Below are 17,604 nucleotides of genomic sequence, written 5' to 3'. Positions count from 1 at the left end.
TTGTATGTACAGAGAGTCGGGAGTGGGATGGAGCTGCGGGGTTCAAGGAAGCTTCGGAGAGGAAACACAACCAGCACTGTCTTGATTGCACCTCTGCGGGTACTCCCTTGCTGTTTTGGAGTATTTTTTTCTTCCTTATTTGCGTTGCTTTGTGGTTTGTTCTTGCAGAGGTTTTTTGCGGGTGACGAAGAGTTATGTCGTGGCGGGCCCGTTTCACGCCGTGTGTGGCGTCGCTCACCGTCTGGCTGAACCCCAAGGACCCCAACTGCTTTGGCGTGCGCAACTTGTAGCGCAACAACCTTCCAGAGCTGCGGCTGCTTAACCCCTTCTGCATGTTCACCATCCAGGAGCTCTCCTTCGGTGAGCCACACATGTACATCAACTACACCCCGACCGACCAGCGCATGATTCGGCTGGCGGGCGCCACGGAGGGGGAGTGCGAGGACATCATGGAAGCATGCATCACATACGGCATGAACCACGCCGTGATTGAACGGCCCCGCACCGACGATGGCGGTGACTTAGTGAACCAGCCTGCCATTATCTCCTTTGGCTACACGGAGAGTTTTCTCTCCAAACTAGAAGTATCGCCGCCAGCGGATATAGGTCAGCGGACGCCGGAGGGTGTGGACGGCCCCGGTCAGAAACCACGCATGCACCCTCGCAACTCGGCTCCACGCAGAGCCAAAGTGGCCCTTACGGCATAATTTTACAGCCGAGTTGCGGGTGGTGGAGGAGGAGCGGCGGCGGCGGCGGCGGGGGCAACAGTGTTAGCAGTATTATGATTCGCACTAGTGTGGCACAAGGGCAGTTGTATGCAAGGGAAACAGAGGAAGAGGGGAGGGGGGAGGGGACATAGTTGGCGTTGACATTGCACACGCCATGCTGTGCGCATAGAGGGGCGTAGTATGAAACGGCAACAAAACCAACAGAAACCGTAATGCATTATATATTTATATGCATAATTGTAGCATCGAGAAGCTCGCTTTCCCGGATCGACTGGATGTGCGGGAGGCAAAGCTCGTCGTTGAGTTTTCTGATTTTTCATTCTTTTTTTTTTATTTACCTTTTTTTTAAAAAAAAGTTCTCCCCATTTGCCCAATGGTGCGTCTCTGCGTGCATACATGCATTTTACCTTCTCCACTTTCTCTATCTCTTTCTGCCTGTGTGTCGAGGAGGTCGTTGCGCTGTTGCTACTCGGCAAGGGCTGGGCTGCTGCCCGTGGCTCGGAGGGAGACCACAATCCTCACACACACACACACACACACACACAGCTGGGGCGGCAAAGGGAGGCGGAGACAGGCCCAGTAAGGATGGGTGGCCCCTTTGAGAAAATGGCGAAGGACATCGCCGTGCGGATGCGGTCCAAAGTCCATAGGCAGAGTTTCAGCAACTCCGTTATGCGGGCGCAGGAGCGCAAGTTGTCTCCCACGGGGCGTCTGGCCGTGGAGCGGGTGACCGAGCTCGTGGCGCTGCAGCAGCGACACCAGCACACGTTTGATCCCGCGCTGCGGACGGAGGCGGTGCAAATTCTGCGCGCTCTTCCACTTCTCTCTACCGAGGAGGACCCTCGCTTTGTGCACACGCAGCGTGCGCTTCGCGTCGCCGCCTACTTCGACGCCGTGAGTCTTCCCGCCACCTACGCTCTCATTAATCAGCACACCAAAAACGCCTTTCTCCTGGACGCGGTGGCCATGTCCTCCTTTTTCCTCATACTGTCCAAATTGAGACACCCGCAAACAGCAGAGATTGTTGAGATTTTGCTCCCGCGCCTGCGGGAGGTGGCACCGGAGTTACTTCCACGAGAGGCCATTTATATTCTTCGGCTGCTGCACCGCTTTGGGATGGGCGACGCAAAACTCATAAAAATTCTTACTGACACCGTTGTCAAGACGGTTGCTGACACCCCACTCACGGATGTGCGTCAATGTGCCGTCATGCTGGCCGAGACGTACTTCGAGGAGGCCCAACAGATTCTTGTCGTGGCGGAAAAGCGACTCTGCAATGACATAGAACTCTGTGAAGACGCAGCTGAAGCGAAAGTAATGATTTTGGATGTCTGTCGGGTGGTCGCTTTGACGTGCTGCGGCCCACGTGAACTTCTTAACAGCGTTGCTCGACGCTCCATGGATCTGGCACCGCAACTCACACCACTTGAGATTGCGTACATCTTGAAGGCGTTTCACATGTGCTCGTACCGTCATTTGCGTCTAATGCGAGTTTTGTCCTCCTCCCAGGCATCACATTCAACAGGGCCAACTGGACCACAGCGGGACATCACCCCATCTGCCGTATCTATGACTGTGCAGGCACTGGCACACTTCTACGTTGTGGGGTGTGAAGAGGTTGTCTTGACACTAGTGAATGCAGTGCTGCATTCACTAGATGGTCTCAACTTTGCCCTTACGATGGTCTCTTGTGTCCGCCTTAAGTGTGTCTCACCGGGTGTTGAAGAGGCCATAGACCTGCTCTGTGGTGCACCACTACAACGATACCTCCAGAATGCCCACAGCGTAGCAGTCACAAGTCGTCTCCTCTACGCCCTTGCGCAGGCTGGACGATGCATCACCGCGGACGACATCTCCAATCTGCGAGTTTTGTTGCAGGCCATGTTGCGGATTCGTTCCACTGTCCCAGATGATTCTAGAACCTTTTTCTTGGACGCCGTGGCCACGTTGTCTGCGGACAGCCGTTGCGTTGACGACACGCTGAAGGAGATGATTTCCAAGGCGCGGGAGCGATTGTTGTGTGATCACAGAGATGGTTCTGCGCCTTTGTAGTTTTTGGTGCGAACAACGCATGAAGATGCCGCCCACGCGCGTGCTTGCCTGCGTACGTGTATGTGTGTGTGCTTAAGGCACTGCCGCTTAGTCGGCTGCCTCTTGTGACTCTTTCTTTTTGGGTTCCTTCCAGCGTGGTGCGAGGATGGGCGAGGTAGGAAGGAAGGAGCAGTACGTAAGCCGGGAGCAAGGGAAACAAAGGGGAGAAAAAAAAACGAAAAGAAAAAAGTGCAGTTTTTTTTTTTTTACCGAAAAAGGGCGAAAGAGAAGTGGGAATGCGTTTTATATTTTTATTTTGGTTGACCCTCCGTTGTTGGATGCTTCAAGCGTGTTATGTGTGTGTTTTGTTGTTGGTTGTATTATTGTTTCTTTTTTGTTTTCCTTTATGCAGGAATTGCCACTAGCAGTCATGTTCGCCGATAGCACGTTGATGAGCTCTGACTTTGACGAGGAGGCGTACCTGCGCTACGCCCTCCACGCCTCCAACTGCCAGGCGGAGCAGGCGCGTCTCGCGTCCTGCGCCAAGGCTGTGCGGGAGGAGGTTCATAAGATACTTTCGGAGAACACAGAGGACATGCTGCAGCAGGTCACAGCCGCCTGCCGAGCACAGCGAGACGTGGCTGCAGTGCGTCAAGCCACTGCCTCCCTTGTGAACTCCACGAGTAGACTTCGACACACCGTACAGGAGCCGTACCGCATCATCAACGCGAACATCACAAAGTTGCAGAACACGAGTGCCGCCCTAACGACCTTGCGGAGTATTTTGAGGTTTCTTGACCTTACAACGCGTCTAAAGAGTCAGCTTCCGCAAGACCTTGCCCGCGCTTCTCGCACGCTGCGGGAGGTGGAAGAACTCCTCCAAGCTAGTAACCTCAAAGGGATCGAGGTTGTGGATGCCCGCATGGACGCCGTCGAGCGTGCTGCAGTCACCATTCGCACAAAGGCTCAGGAAATGCTGCGGCGTGGGGATGCTCAGGACGCATCGGGTGTAGCCATTTCTTTGCAGTGCCTCTTTACTCTGGGGAGTCTTCCTCGCGTACTTGGCACCCTCATGACGGAGCAGAAGCGTGAGGTGATACGCTCGCTAATGCGGGACCTGGACCTGCAAGCCATGATAGACGAGGTTAGTCATGGAACTGGCACCACCGCCAACGATGTAAATTTGCGGACGCGTGAGGTTCTCTTCACCCACATCAAATCAGCCCTCGCGAATGTGTCGCAGCACACCCAGGTGGTTGTCGCAGTCTGGTGCGTCCTGGTGAAAAGGGTGGATCCCACCACACAAACACCGTACCTTAGTGCCGTGGAAAGCCCAACATCGGTGTTGGGTGATTACTGGCAGATTGTCACGGAGAAGCTCCGGGAGCGTCTACAGGCAGTTCAGAAGCGTCCAAGCTTCCTCGCCGCCCTGGCAGCGGACGTGATGCACTACCATAGTCTACTAAACTGTTTTCTCGGCAGCATGGATGAGCTCCTGAAAATATTGGATTGCCTGGTAGAATATGATGCGGCTGCAGCGAAGCAAGCGACGGGGTCATCTTTATTTGTCCAAAAAGTAACTTCTACCACTGCTACTAATACTACTGCCGCTGCTTCTGAAGAGTTGAAGCGGGCTTGGCTTTCACAAGTCACGCGGGAGGTAGATGAGCGCTTTGCCGCGCACATTCTTGACCGCCACCGTGAACGACTGCATCACATACTCTCAAAGCTCCAGACCATTCTTCCAACTGCGGGCGGCCGATCCACGGTAAATGTCGTTGTTGATCTCCAACGACCCGAAGTCCCTGCGGCAGCTCATGCCTTGGATACACGCGCGTACACCATGTTGGCAACACAAGATGTGATGATGTACCGACAGAATTCTCACACGCTTTCTGTCGTGTTGAATTGCATCCTCCAATGTCTTACCGCCTTTATGCAGCCAGTCACTGCGGCGACGGGGAAATGGCCACTTTCCCCACTTCCCGCTGTGTCTGGTGATGCGACAGTGTCTCAGCTGCTCCACATTTGTGTCAGCAACGCATGCACGCAGCTTTGCACTGATTTGACAGCGGTATTGGCCTTGCTACAAGAGGGCAATGCCTTTACTGCGGGGTTTGTGAATAAACGATGGGCTCCCGCTGGCGCAGGACACGAGGAACAGAAGAAGAAGCTTGCATATGCCTCAAGTGATCAGAACGTGGTGATGGACAAGTATCATCAGCTCCGGGATCTTGCAAAAGAGTTTACTTCCATGAGTGAACATGTTGTACAACCTTTCTTTAAATCTCTGGCGGTGCTGCTTCTAGACTCCGTCCTAATGTGCGTGGACGGGACACCCGAGCAGGCGGCGGCGGGAATAGGGCAGCTGCACAGCCAAATGGGACACTTCATGTCCCATTTTTATTACCTGTTTGAGCCACAAACACCCATGTTGGATGAGCAATCTAGGGGACTTACAAATAAACTCCTTGCGAGACTCATCGTTGCGGTCGCTTTGGTCTACCCCTTTACGACAAGCACACAGCAGCACCTGATTAACTGCCTGCAACAAATTACGCATGTGGTACTGTCATTTGGACCGACATCTACGCATGGGACAGTTGGTCGTAGCACCGTGTCCCTTAAGGGACAGCTGCACCAGCTGACAGTGTGGTACAGCTTGCCGGAGGAGGTGCACGAGAGACCAGTGGGGGAATGGCACAACATCCTGCAGACGCTTCCCCCCGTAGTGACCCGCCTGTTGCTGTTGCAACGTGTTCTCCACTCCTCCAGTAAAGTCAAGAAGCCATACACCTTAATGGGGATGACGTCAGGCGGGTTTATGGAGCTTTTGGAGTCTATCGTGCTGGGACAACTCCACACCAGTGACACTTTGCCGCATGGCCTCATCGACGGAGGGGGCGGATCGCCAGAAATGATGAGGTTGGGAGAGGTGCTGGGCGCCGTGGAACGGTGCTTCCACGAGGCCACGGCGGCGTCACGTGAAGACGCCGTTCGAGGGCCGACGATGCAGTGGATGGAAAATCTCTGGGCGCTGCTGAAAGATTGACATGGGAGGATCAATGAGACTTGGAGTGGGCACAAAAGTACATTTTTTGTTGTGGACACTTTCATCCTTGTTTTTGTCTTTTGTGATTGCTCACCGCCTTTTCCCTCTTATTTGGAGTGGGATGTGGTAAGTGGGCGGGTAAAAGCTTGGCAACCGCAGGGGGCCCAGGTCATGCTTCATCTTTTTTTTTTTTTGTTTGTTTGCGGTCACCCGCTCTCTCGCTCTTTTTCACAGAGGGTGTGTGTTGCGGGGGCAATGACTGCGTTGCTCCAACAGCTGCAGCATGTACTGGCCACCTGGGACTCCGCCAGCGGTGCGGAGGAGCTGGGCGCGATGGACCGCGACCGCAAGAGGGGAAGCAGCAAACACAAGCACCTCTTCATGGCGTCCGTGGAGGCTGCGGTCGCCAACAGTAATAAGGAACGCACTGTTGGTGATTGCATTGGTGGGGTAGGCAGTGAGGGCAACCGTGGGGTGGCGAGAAAGGCGAAGGGGCCGTACCCATTATGGCTGACAGAGCTGGATCGCAATTCGGACGAGGAGGATGATGATGCTGCTGTGGAGCGGCGGAGTGTGTGCAATGCACCAGACGCGGAATTGCACGCGATGAGTGCTTCGGACAGGTCTCTGAATCCGTCGGCTTTGCGGCGACGGATCACAAAGGTGGAGTTGGCGCGGGCGGCACTTGCACTCTTTACCTCCAATTCCGGGATCTATCGGCCCATTCTGCAGAAAACCCTGGGGTTTCTCTTTGGCCTCATCGACGAATTGCTGGAGAAGAAGGTGGATTTCCCAAGCGGAGGCGGGGTCACGCAGAATTGCTTGCCGCTGTGGAGTGCCACTGAAAAGGAGGAGGTGGCGACTGCACACGAGCGCATGCGCATGATGGAGGTGCGTATGGCAAAATTAGTGGATGAGGCTGCCATGCAGCGCGACCACCTCAAGGCGGAGATCGTGGCCTCCCAGGCGCGGGAGGCTAAGTTGGAGGGTCTGCTTAAGCATCAATTTGCCCTGTCCCACGCAAGGGAGATTGCGGATGATCCTTCCATAATGCCTGGCGACGATAAAAATGATGCGTGCTATGTTAAGCAGTTAATTGCACGCGCTGCAAACGAAAAGGCCGTTGATGAGTTGCAGGGGGAAGTGGCGGCGCTGCAAAAGGGGCGGGATGAACTGACTCGCCGACTTCAGGAACTTATGACCTTGAATGGGAAGTATGCCCAGCAGTGTGTGGAGCTGGCTGCCCGCCTCTCGGTGCTCACGGATCATAACATTGCCAACGCGGTGGCGTGTCAAAAGCATGACAATGAAATTTTGGTTCAAACGCATCGAAACGAGCGGTATCAGCGGGAACTTCAAATCACTCGCAATGTTTTGATGTCGGTCTTTATGAACCGTCACCCTTTGCTTCAGAGCTGGTGGGACTCATTCCGTGAGAAGCGACTTGAGAAGGCAGCGGAGGTGTTTCTCCATATTGACAAGGTCATGAAGGAACATTCTTCCGCGTTACAGGGCCCAGAAGGAGATGCGACGAGCCCCCCGACCGCAGCAGAATCTAAGGAAGACACTGAATTGGAGAGGAAGCGTGATTCTGGCACAAACAACAAAGAGTTCTTGGAGCCCAATGTCGCTGCAAACAGCAATACGCTGTGCCGCTTTTGGCTTTCAAGGGCAGGCAACAACCCAACGACCCCTGAACACTTACGTTCCTTTTCCAGCGTGGAGTATGTTTGCGTTAATCCACTTGTTGCAGAAAACATTGTGTATGCCATTCTCTCTGAATGGAGGCGGAAGGAGGAGGCAAAACCCTTGGATGCCTTTACTCGCGACTATGTGCTGCAGGCATTTCACCGTAGCGGTCTCGACTCCCATGCCCCCCAAGGGGCATCGTTTCAACATGGTGCCTTGGACAAGGCCAATAAGCACCTTGCTGTGACCTACGCAATAGACGCGGTTTCTCGTAGTCCTTGTTGTGGATCGCTGACGCGTGCCTTTGGATTAGTGGCAAGAGGGCATGTAACCGCAAATCTTTTTCGTATGCTGGAATTTGATGTCGCCATACTAATTTCAATCTGTCGTTTCTTGGATATAGAACGGGTTTCAACAGGTGAGCCGCAGGGTCTCATACCCATGGTTCAATTTGCGAGCGTCCTAGTTGCCATGTATCCCTCCTATCCCTTGTCTTGGCTACAGCAGTTGCTTGACGCGGCTCGAAATGATGCCGGGAATCAAACGCAGTCGTTCGAGTTACTAAACTACAATGTTATTCTACCAGAACGTTTATTCCTGTCTTCGGCATCTTTTACCGTGGAGAACGGCGGCGCCTTATGGAACACGCTCTTCAAGCACCTCTTGTATGAATTTATCTGCGACGATGTGGAGGACTCCTGGCAAACAATAGAAGATGTTTTTTGCACGTACTCCACTCGCGCAAGCGTTGTGAGCGAACATCAACTTTTGTACGAGGCGATAAACCACTTTGCCGCTGAGGATGTAAAATACTGGCTCCCCGCGATTCGGGTGGCGCTTTCATCTTGGGATGATCTACGAGCAGGTAAGGCTTCCCTGGTGCTAGAGCATGTGCCGTGCGTGCCGGTGATGGCAGTGGCCAAGTACTTACGCAGTAAGTTACTTATTCGCCGTGGAACTCGTCCGGCGTCCTCTAAGGAAAATAATGCACTTCTTTCTGCACTACAAGAGAAGTGGAACAAATTTTCTGGGGGCCACGGAGAGTTGGACTTTCGTCGCTACACCTGTCTGGTTGAATCTCTGGATGGGAGGCGCCACGCGGTATGGGGTCCGGCCTCCATGACGGCAAGTGGTATTATCCGCTACGCCGACCCGTCTGTTGACCTATCGGTGGGGGCGTTACTGGCACGGCTGAAGGAGGGAAACAAGGCGGAAAAGTAGGAAGGCCAATTGTGAGGTGCCTGCATTTTTTTTGTTTTTGTTCGTTTGCTGCTGGTATTCACTCCCCATCTATGTGCCCCTCTGGGGCTAAGTGAAGTTGTACTTGGAGGTACTCATGTATATGTCCATCTGAAAAAAAAAAAATGCTTGTTTTAGCTCAAGTGGTTGTTGCTTGTGTTGCTGTTGTCTTCTAGTTTTGCTTTGTGTGTATGTTTTTTTTGTTTGTTTTTATTCTACCACCCTCGCGTCTGCTCACTCTTTCCACTTTTCTCATGTCTCTGCTTGCAGCAGATGGTTGAGAGGGAGAGAGAAGTGCATTTGCATAGGCTTGCTGCCACATTTTTCTCTTTGCGTTGCCGCCTTAGTGCGGGTGAACTACACCCCAACCTTTGAACGTTTTTTTTTTTTTGCCTTTGCTTCTGCTCTGCAGTGAATTCGTGGGAGGGGGAGGCGGTGGTGTGCGTCCCTTGCGTTTCAGGCAGGTGTACACGTGCTCCAGTCACATCCACGCATCCAACGAGAGAGAGAGAGAGATAGAAAGTGGCACAGTGGGCAGCAAACCGAAGGTGGTAGCATAAATTGAGTGAGGCCATGTCGGAGGAAAAGGTGAAAATACTCGTCCTGGGCCCGAGCAAGTCGGGAAAATCCACCATTGCGAACTTCCTCGCCGGGATCCGCGATACGCCGACGAAGGAGTACTACGAGACCAACCCCCTCCGCGTACTGGAGGTGGAGATAGGCCTCGACAACCTTCAGGTGGGCGGCCGCCATGTTGCAGGCCCAAAGCGGGCCATCGTTCAGCTGTGGGATCTTGGCGGCAGCAGCAAACATCAGGCAGGGTGGTTGGCCGTGGCGGCCAACGCGGATGGCATTATTTACGTTTTTAACCCGGAAGTTCGGGGGTCGGAAAAGGAGCTCTTGCTGTGGTACAAGAAATTTGCACTCGATCAGGACAAGCTGGACGAAAGCAATAATTTTAAGATGCGTGTTTCGGACAAGCACTCCTTGGTTTTTTCGCATCACTCCTCGATGCCGGAATTGGCTGTTGGCGACAACGCCATTCCTGCGCTGCCCAAACAACTGAGGGGTGTGCGCGCCATTGAGACTTCATTAGATTATCAGAGCAGCAACTTTAAGGAGGCATTTGATGCCATGGTGGAACAGATTATTCTCTCACGCATACTAGCCGAGGAAGATGAGCTGTTGCGGAAGGAGCGCGAGGCTGGAGATGTACCTCGGGTGGTGCGTTGAGGTGGATGGGCGGACGGTTCGCTGGCTGAATGCGTCTTGGTAGTGGTGACCGGATTGGAGAGAGGGGGAGGGATTAGAAGAATGGGTGAGATGCAGAATAGTGGTATGCTCTCTGCGTGTGTGCGGGCGTTGTCGCCGGGCGCACTCGCGTGTGCCATTCATTTGCCGGTCCAGTTTGGAGTCGCCCTTGCCGGGCAGACAGGTAGAAGACAAGCACTTTGCATCCAGGGAGATTAATATTACATGTGGGTGATGCAGCAGTATGAAGAGGATATCTTTTTTTTTTCTTTTCTTTTTTCTTCGTTTATTTATTTAGTTGTTTGGTCGCACGCTCTGAAAGGTGCGCTGCGTGTAGATGTAGAGGTGCCCGTATTGCTTCCCCCCTGTCTCTCTTTCCTGCTGACTCCTGTTTTGCCTGATGCCTGCGTAGAATCCCCCCCGACTGGTCTGTTTGATGGCATTACTCTTTCTCTCTTTCTCTCTTTCTCTCTTTTTTTGAGGTTGTTTATTGGCGTATAACTCGTGTAGATTTTTTTTTTCATTGAGCCTTATTTTGTCGTTCTTGCTGCGTTGTGTGTGTGCATTTTTTTTTTGTTTGCCTGTGTGGCTTGTTTGTGTGACGCTGCAAATAGTTACTGCCACACATAAATACATCTACCTTCATATATTGTTCGGCTGCGTGAACGCAACGACGTTTTTTCCTCTTGCATTCCTCCGAGGTGCCGGCGTGTTTTTGGCTGCAGCAGGCAAAGGAAGGTGACGTTGCGACGGGCACCAACCAAGGAGGATAGGCGTGAACGAAGAAGTACGTGTAGGGTTGCGGGTCCAGGGCCACTCGGGCAAGAGAGGGAACACGCGTGGAGAGCAGAAACTCCACACACGCACAACCAACCGATCAACGAACCAACCCACACAAGCCGTTGACACCACCGTCGACCGCGGTGCAGGCCAGCAAGTAAGATATATATATATATATATATCTTTAAGTGTGTGCTTTCAATTTGTTTTACGTTCCTTTTTAGTTTTTATAGTGTTTTTATTTATTTTGTGTGTCTGTGTGGCGGTTGTTGTGTTAGGCGTGTTTCCGGGCCAACGTGTGCTGTACAGCGGTTTGAGTTGTGGCAGCCGGCGGGGTCGTAAATTTACTTCTACTGTTTGCTTACCCGCTTCGCTTTGGGCGCGTCCGTCGTGCCTGATGCCGTGCGAAGAGGGCTACAGCTCACACGAAAAACAGGACGTCGTCGACTCCCAACCCGGGTGGGTCTCGTGCGTCGAGCCGCAGGAGGTCTCTCCAGCGGAGGAGGAGTACTTAGAGTTTGACTACGACTCGGGGATCGAGGAGAGCTCACAGTACGTCTTCAGCCAGCGACCGTATTGCCGCAATACGGCGGGTGTAGGCTGCAGCAATGACAGTAAAGAGGAAGGCGTGTGCTGCGGGGGCCGTGCGCAGGGGGTGAAGCAGGGGGAGCAGAGGTCTTACGCGTGCGAACAAGACACTGCGTCTCGTAGGTGGCGTCTGCAGCATCAGCAAGAGGAAAGTCTTTCACCTGGTGGCGGGCGCACCGCGCTTGTTTTCTTACTGAGCGAGGCGCGCCGCAGGCACCTCTTACACCTACGTCACCGCGGTACGGGAGAGGAAGAAGTGTTGCAGGCGCTGCGACGGTGGCGTACTGTTTCTCAATGCCTTCTGGAGGAACTTGATGAGTGGGGCTATTTGAGTGCGCGGATGAAGTTCCACAGAATGTATCTTTTTGATTTGGGCAACATTTTCTTTGACAGTGTCTCTCGCGCCAGCGAGTTGCAGCGGAACAAGGAAAAGGTTTTACAACAACTGGATGAGCTGAAGAAGCAGAAACAATACTTTCTGCCAGCTGAGGTCGAGGTGCCCCCGCTGGACACTTCCTCCTCTGCTGGCACGGCAACTGAGTGGGAGGTGATGGAGAAGCCCGTTGTTGCCAGAACGTCGCCAATTGCGATGAACGTGGCGCACCTGAACGAACCCACTTTCACCGCGTGTCCCGAGCAGCCTGCGGTGGAGCTCGACGACGCTCTGTCACCTTCGCTTGACTCCTTACCAGAGAGCGGCGGATGGGCAAGCAGCTCACCGTGCAGCAGTGACACGGAGGAGTACGCTGACGTGTGTTGCAGTCCACCTACAAACTACGACTCATGGCTCTCAGCGCCTTGTCACTGACTGGGGAGGAGAAGTCTTACATCTTTTTTTTTTTTTTACTTCATTTTTCCATGATATCTTGCTCTCTTTTTCCCTTTCTCATTGTGTGTGTGTGAGAGAGAGGGGATGTATTTGATGCGTATTGTTTTCACACGATCTGCAAGTTTTTTGTGTTGTATCTCCTTTTTGTGGTTCTCTCTTTATTTATTTTTACTCCTTGTTGTTGACTTTGCTTTTGGTTTTATTTGTCATTCCCACCTCTCTCCTTGTGTATGGGTGGAAGAGGGAAGGGTCAGTGAGGGAGACTCAGCGAGAAAGAAAGAAGGAAAGGAGAAGGGAGAGGGGGAGGGGGAGGGGGGGAACGATGATAGCAATAATAATCCCGACTGTGTTACTGAAACATCTGACGAGTGTGCGTACGTGTGTGTGTGTGTGTGTTTCTGTGTTGGCTGGGTTTTTCTGTTAGTTCCATCATGGAGGGAAGTAAACTACATGTGTGAGAGAGAACGAAACAAAAAAAAACAAAAAAAAAGGAAAAAAATATTTATTGAGCAACTTCCATGCGAACGTTTTTTTTTTTTTATACCTTTTTAAATGTACATACAGGCGCCCGTGCCTTTTTTTGTGTTTCTCTTTATATTTACCCATCAGCGAAATGGGTGGTACTGCGGAGTGACGGATATTTACCCGTGGGACTATCAGCGGCGTCATTAAGGCTGCTGACAGACAGACACAAAGGTGTGTATCTTTGTGTTTGCGTGTGTGAGTTGATGGCGGTGGCGCGGTGAAGTGTGGTGGTACAACCGGTGAGATTTGTGCGGGAGGGTGCTGTGCCTCCCAACAAAGCAGACACGTGAGCGCACATTCAGCCGCAACGGGGCAAGCGAGGAGGAGAGAAGACCTTCGTCGCCCCCACTCCACGAGTGATGGGTAGGAAGGACGCACCGAACTTTTCATCGCTTCTCCTTCCTCTTCTCCCACTGCCACTACCCCGCCTGCTGCGCCGGTTGTGGCGCGCCGTCTATCTGTTTGCGAGGAAGTATTGCTGAAACAATGCATAAAAACAACAACAAAACAAGGGCGAAACCGTCGTAATTTGTGTGGGGCAGAAAGTAACGCAACTGGCGCTGCTCACAGGCGTGAAGACGAGGCTGCGTTCGAACAGGAAAGAAAAGGAGAACAAAAAATGATGATAACAATACGTTGATGAGAAACGAGAGGAATAGACGTGGCGGAGGCCCTTTATGTATGAAAGGCTGCGACAGGACACGTCTCTTCGCTTGCCAGCCGTGACTGCTGCTGTCCCGTCTATCCACGCGCGCGTGATTACGTGGTGTGTAGGTGGAATTGCACGGTGACGGTAAAGCGAAGGGTTGCATGCACGCGTGCGCGCGTGTATGGCTTTTCAGGGGTTAGTTGCCCCTTGTCTGTCGCTTGCCCGCTTCTCTTTGATGCCTCTGTCTGTTTGCCGCGTTCCTGTGCCTCGCACACGCTTGTTATTTGAATTATTGTCGCGTGTGCTCCCGTGAACTAACACATTTTCCCTCTCCCCGATGTCGTTGTTTTTTTCCCCTCTTTGTGTGTGTGTTTTTGTTTGTTTGGCTTTTTTTTTTGTTTGGTTCGGTCATCTCTACTGTTGTATCTGCGTTTGTTTGTGTTTCATATGAGCTTTCGTCGTCCCTGTTGCCGTCGTTTATGGGGTGTGTGCCGTTGGAAGGGTAAGTCTGCCCTTTTCTGCGTGTTTTTTTTCTTTTTTTGCGACTTCCTCTTCCGACACCACCACCACTAAGCGTACGCGTATTTTTACACACTACTCACTGTACGAGTGTGTACGGCCCGGCACCCGTCCAGGCCGGTTGCATGCATTGTATTCCGCCAGGACTGACGGGCCTCTTCGTTTATTTCTTTTTTATTTTTATTTTTTATTTTTATTGTTTATATATATGTATATATAATTATGGGGACTTCTCTCTCTTTTTCTTTCTCCCTCGCTATGTATGTTTTTGTTTTATTTTTTATTTTTTTACTCTGTACCCTCATTCTGCTCCTGACTTGCTCCTGTCTGACGCACGGCTGTCATTGTTGAAACTGCCACGGCTTTAGGCCGTCAGTGTGTTTTTTTATATTTTTTTTGTTTTTTGTTGCTTTTTTTTCAAACTCTTTCAATGTTGGGCCGCTGAGGGTTTGTGCTGAACTCTTTGCTCTGCGTGCGTGGCTCTCCGGGTCATGCCGCCTCCCTTTCTGCCGGGACATCTCTCTCTGCACCGCGAAAGTTGGGCGGGCAGGTGGGGACACTCAGAAGGAGCAGCAGAAGTCATTCAGGTACTTTTTGTGTGGATTTCTTTTTTAGCTTTGCCAGACGGGTTTTATTTTTATTTTTGCGTATTTGTTTTTTTTATTTTTGTTCGCTCTAATCTGTGGAGGCGGTGGGCGCCCCTCTCACTCTGAGCGTGAGGGTACGTGTGCCTTAGTGCCTCCCCCATCCCTTTCTGCGCGGCAGGCAGAGTCGTGCCTCACACCGCGTCCTGGTCCAGATCGCAGGTTAACGGCTGCGGTCTCCCGCCGCGGATGTGCCATTTTTGGAGACATGCCGCTAACTTTTTATTTATTCTGTTCCAGAGGCTCCTGTATTTGTGCCCTTCCTTTTCACCTCCCCTCTCTCTCTCCCAAGCTGTTATATGCTTTGTGTCGTGTGCAAACGCAAATGCAGCGGGCAAGGGAACAAATACGCAATTAAAAACAAAAAGACACAGGGAACAATAAAACAAAGACGCAGCCACGCGTTTATGACTCGATGGACACGCAACCATTTAATTACTGAAAGTCATATGTATATGTACTATATGTATGTGTATTTGCCGCCGTGTGTGTGTGTGTGTGCATGGGGCATCCGACGCGCTAAAATGCTTCAACGTGTGGCACGTGAAGCAGAAGAAACAAACAAACACTCGAAACCCCCCCCCCCAAAAAAAAAAAACGAACACACACGCAAGCAAGCAAGCAAGCAAACAAAGGGGGAAAAAAAATGTGAGAAATTCAAAGAAAACATCGACTCCCTCGTTATTTATAAGAAGTCTTTTGCCCTTTTCACTTTTTTTTTTCATCTTTTTGTTTTCTTATCCCTCTGTGTGTGTGTTTGTTTGTGAGACACCCTGTGAAGCTTCCCAGTCAAGAGGGCAGAGGGGAAGGCGGCGCGGAGAGGATTTGCCCCACTTAAACAAACGCGATGCCAGCGGATGGAGGAGAAGCTGAGGAATGACAAAAGAGGAATAGAGGCCACCGCTTCTTCGGCTTGGTCTGCCGTGTTTCCTTTACGCCTCCTCTTCTGCCATCTTTGGCATTCTCCTTCAGCTGCCACCTCTTCTTCACCTCCCGGTCATCGGTGGCTGAACGCCGCCAGCCTCTCCGTTAAAAACACGGGTAGTGACAGTGTCTGCTAGCCCTCTTTTTTTTTTTGTTCGTTTTCACTGCCTCCATTATCCAAAACGGGAGGGCAAACAAAACCCAAACCAAAAATTGTAGGTGGCAAACAAAGAACCATCCACTGAGATGGACGCGGCACAGTGGAGAGAGAGAGAGATAAACAACACGACAGGATCGTGGTTGCTATGTTGCTTAAGACGTTTGACCACTGTTGTTTCTTGCTGATCTACATCTGTGGCCCTCTCGTGGATGCCGCCCTTTTTAAAATATCTTACAGCACCCTCTCCAACTTGTTGAGACTGACACGGCAGCGTATTTTTTCCTTCCTTCTGTTTCTTCACTTTGGGCGACTACCGGTTTGGTGTATGCGTGCACGTGTGTGGCCTGGGCCTAAGCGTCGCTGACCTCGTCACAGCCTCTGTTTGGGTAGGGTGTGAAAGGCTGAGAAGGAAGGCGATTGTAAGTAGGAAAGAGGCAACAACAGCTGAGAAGAAAACACCATATAGGTGCGCTGTTCCCGTGCTCTCTCTCTGAGAGAAAAGGGTGGAGTGTCGTGTTGTCAGCTACTTGGTAGTGGTAGCGTTTATTGCGATGGAAACGAAGGGGTACGGCAGCGCTGCTCAGGAGGAAAAGAAGGACAGCCCTGGGGACACGGGTGTAAATCCCAGTGTTCTCAACGATACCCTGCAAGGAGATGCGGCGCACCTCGAGTGCGAGGCGACGCCCCCTGAAGAGGGGCCAGCAATCCCACATGTCATCATTGACTCTACAAAGGACTTGTGGCAGAACATAATACTCAACACAAGGGATAACCAGGTGACACAGACGGAGGTAAATGCTTTGATTGTTGGAACCTCCGGTGGTGGGAAAACTAGCATTCTGCGTCGTCTTTTTTCTGGTATGAACACCGCCAGCTCCTCCATTCCAAAGAGTTCTCTCAAGGTAAAGCCCACCACCGCGTTGGATTACTCATTTGCAAGACGTAATGACCGACATATTCCACAGGTGGCACACTTCTGGGAATTGGCGCAAGGGACGGAATTGTCGCAGCTTTGCGATGTGGTTGTTACTCCGGAGAATGTGCACACGATTCTGCTGGCTATTGTGGTTGATTGTTCTGAGCCATCGACCATGTGGGATACAGTGGCGTACTGGGTGAAGCGTGTGGACCGCCGCGTCATGGAGATATTGCAAAAGATGCGTGCCAAGGGATCAACAACGCCGGAGAAGCTCCTGACTCGAGCCAAGCGTCTACTGGGCATGGATCACCCCGACATGGATCGCCTGCGCCTTTCTGGGATTCCAACCATTATTATCTGCAACAAATTAGATGCTTTTGCAGGGGACATGACGATGTTAAAGACATTGGTACGCTGCATGCGTTTTATTGCACACATGTACGGCTGTTATTTGATATTCACGTCTGAGGCAGACACAACAAAGTTACGCGCGGTAATGAATCATCTCATTTTTGTGTCTAACTTTGATTTAAAACACATTGAATTGGATCCTGAGCGCGGTGCTGTTCTTGTCATTCCAAGTGCGGACACCTTTGCTGACATTGGCGAGCCGGTAGTATGCGACATGGGGAGTTTTCAGTCCACTGGAGACACGGAACTTGACCGCTGGAAGGCGTCGTTAGATGCCACATTTTCGGCGAAGCAATCAGAGACTCGAACGCATAATGACTCGTTTTTGAAGCGTTTGTATGACACGGGTGAAAACGGGTTTGGGGAGCCAACCATCGATGCCGTGCAAAAGCAGAAGGAAGACGAACTGGAACAGTACAGGAAGAATGCCTTCAAGCGGGAAAAGAGCAACAACGAGGACAGAGGCAAATTGAAGAAAAAAGAGAGGGAGTGACACTTTTACACTGAGCAGGGCTGTGTGTGTGTGTGTGCGTATGCGGCGCTATGAGTGAAGGGGGAGGGGAGCTGGGGCGGCCGGCAGTTCCTTGTTCTCCCCCTTTTTGTCTGTATCTATTTTTGGTTTGTTTGTTTATATATATATATATATATATATATATATATATAACA

General features: G+C 51.7%; 7 protein-coding genes across 7 annotated transcripts, besides 21 other annotated features; all 7 read left to right on the top strand.

Moving 5' to 3' along the window:
• Positions 1-332: 332 nt before the first annotated feature.
• On the top strand, positions 333-707 carry TraAM80_01480 (putative NADH dehydrogenase subunit NI8M; the record flags this gene model as incomplete). The annotated part of the gene is made up of 1 exon (XM_029378521.1): positions 333-707. The coding sequence occupies one exon, from the start codon at positions 333-335 to the stop codon at positions 705-707; it is 375 nt and encodes a 124-aa protein (XP_029241630.1).
• Positions 708-740: 33 nt separating this feature from the next.
• Positions 741-763: a microsatellite.
• A 484-nt stretch (positions 764-1,247) lies between these two features.
• Positions 1,248-1,273: a microsatellite.
• Positions 1,274-1,313: 40 nt separating this feature from the next.
• Positions 1,314-2,780, top strand: TraAM80_01479 (uncharacterized protein; the record flags this gene model as incomplete). The annotated part of the gene is made up of 1 exon (XM_029378520.1): positions 1,314-2,780. The coding sequence occupies one exon, from the start codon at positions 1,314-1,316 to the stop codon at positions 2,778-2,780; it is 1,467 nt and encodes a 488-aa protein (XP_029241629.1).
• A 328-nt stretch (positions 2,781-3,108) lies between these two features.
• Positions 3,109-3,159: a sequence feature (A-rich).
• A 6-nt stretch (positions 3,160-3,165) lies between these two features.
• TraAM80_01478 (putative conserved oligomeric Golgi complex subunit 5-like) lies at positions 3,166-5,811 on the top strand (the record flags this gene model as incomplete). The annotated part of the gene is made up of 1 exon (XM_029378519.1): positions 3,166-5,811. The coding sequence occupies one exon, from the start codon at positions 3,166-3,168 to the stop codon at positions 5,809-5,811; it is 2,646 nt and encodes an 881-aa protein (XP_029241628.1).
• Positions 5,812-6,066: 255 nt separating this feature from the next.
• Positions 6,067-8,721, top strand: TraAM80_01477 (uncharacterized protein; the record flags this gene model as incomplete). Its single annotated transcript, XM_029378518.1, has 1 exon — positions 6,067-8,721. The coding sequence occupies one exon, from the start codon at positions 6,067-6,069 to the stop codon at positions 8,719-8,721; it is 2,655 nt and encodes an 884-aa protein (XP_029241627.1).
• A 518-nt stretch (positions 8,722-9,239) lies between these two features.
• Positions 9,240-9,262: a microsatellite.
• Positions 9,263-9,312: 50 nt separating this feature from the next.
• TraAM80_01476 (Rab family, other) lies at positions 9,313-9,972 on the top strand (the record flags this gene model as incomplete). The annotated part of the gene is made up of 1 exon (XM_029378517.1): positions 9,313-9,972. One exon carries the CDS (start codon positions 9,313-9,315, stop codon positions 9,970-9,972), a length of 660 nt encoding a protein of 219 aa, XP_029241626.1.
• A 276-nt stretch (positions 9,973-10,248) lies between these two features.
• Positions 10,249-10,294: a sequence feature (A-rich).
• Positions 10,295-10,435: 141 nt separating this feature from the next.
• Positions 10,436-10,463: a microsatellite.
• A 79-nt stretch (positions 10,464-10,542) lies between these two features.
• Positions 10,543-10,591: a sequence feature (A-rich).
• Positions 10,592-10,932: 341 nt separating this feature from the next.
• Positions 10,933-10,952: a microsatellite.
• Positions 10,953-11,167: 215 nt separating this feature from the next.
• Positions 11,168-12,166, top strand: TraAM80_01475 (uncharacterized protein; the record flags this gene model as incomplete). The annotated part of the gene is made up of 1 exon (XM_029378516.1): positions 11,168-12,166. The coding sequence occupies one exon, from the start codon at positions 11,168-11,170 to the stop codon at positions 12,164-12,166; it is 999 nt and encodes a 332-aa protein (XP_029241625.1).
• Positions 12,167-12,310: 144 nt separating this feature from the next.
• Positions 12,311-12,392: a sequence feature (A-rich).
• A 31-nt stretch (positions 12,393-12,423) lies between these two features.
• Positions 12,424-12,501: a microsatellite.
• A 54-nt stretch (positions 12,502-12,555) lies between these two features.
• Positions 12,556-12,591: a microsatellite.
• A 63-nt stretch (positions 12,592-12,654) lies between these two features.
• Positions 12,655-12,686: a microsatellite.
• Positions 12,687-14,042: 1,356 nt separating this feature from the next.
• Positions 14,043-14,055: a sequence feature (A-rich).
• Positions 14,056-14,099: a microsatellite.
• Positions 14,100-14,170: a sequence feature (A-rich).
• Positions 14,171-14,260: 90 nt separating this feature from the next.
• Positions 14,261-14,298: a sequence feature (A-rich).
• A 211-nt stretch (positions 14,299-14,509) lies between these two features.
• Positions 14,510-14,551: a sequence feature (A-rich).
• Positions 14,552-14,972: 421 nt separating this feature from the next.
• Positions 14,973-15,008: a microsatellite.
• Positions 15,009-15,025: a microsatellite.
• A 1,134-nt stretch (positions 15,026-16,159) lies between these two features.
• Positions 16,160-17,431, top strand: TraAM80_01474 (putative dynein light intermediate chain; the record flags this gene model as incomplete). The annotated part of the gene is made up of 1 exon (XM_029378515.1): positions 16,160-17,431. The coding sequence occupies one exon, from the start codon at positions 16,160-16,162 to the stop codon at positions 17,429-17,431; it is 1,272 nt and encodes a 423-aa protein (XP_029241624.1).
• A 21-nt stretch (positions 17,432-17,452) lies between these two features.
• Positions 17,453-17,474: a microsatellite.
• A 93-nt stretch (positions 17,475-17,567) lies between these two features.
• Positions 17,568-17,601: a microsatellite.
• Between the last annotated feature and the right edge of the window lie 3 nt (positions 17,602-17,604).

This window comes from Trypanosoma rangeli (assembly GCF_003719475.1).
Source record: "Trypanosoma rangeli strain AM80 chromosome Unknown Tra_15.4_contig_00030, whole genome shotgun sequence".
NCBI lineage: Eukaryota > Euglenozoa > Kinetoplastea > Trypanosomatida > Trypanosomatidae > Trypanosoma > Trypanosoma rangeli.
This window is presented reverse-complemented; position numbering and strand designations above follow the sequence as displayed.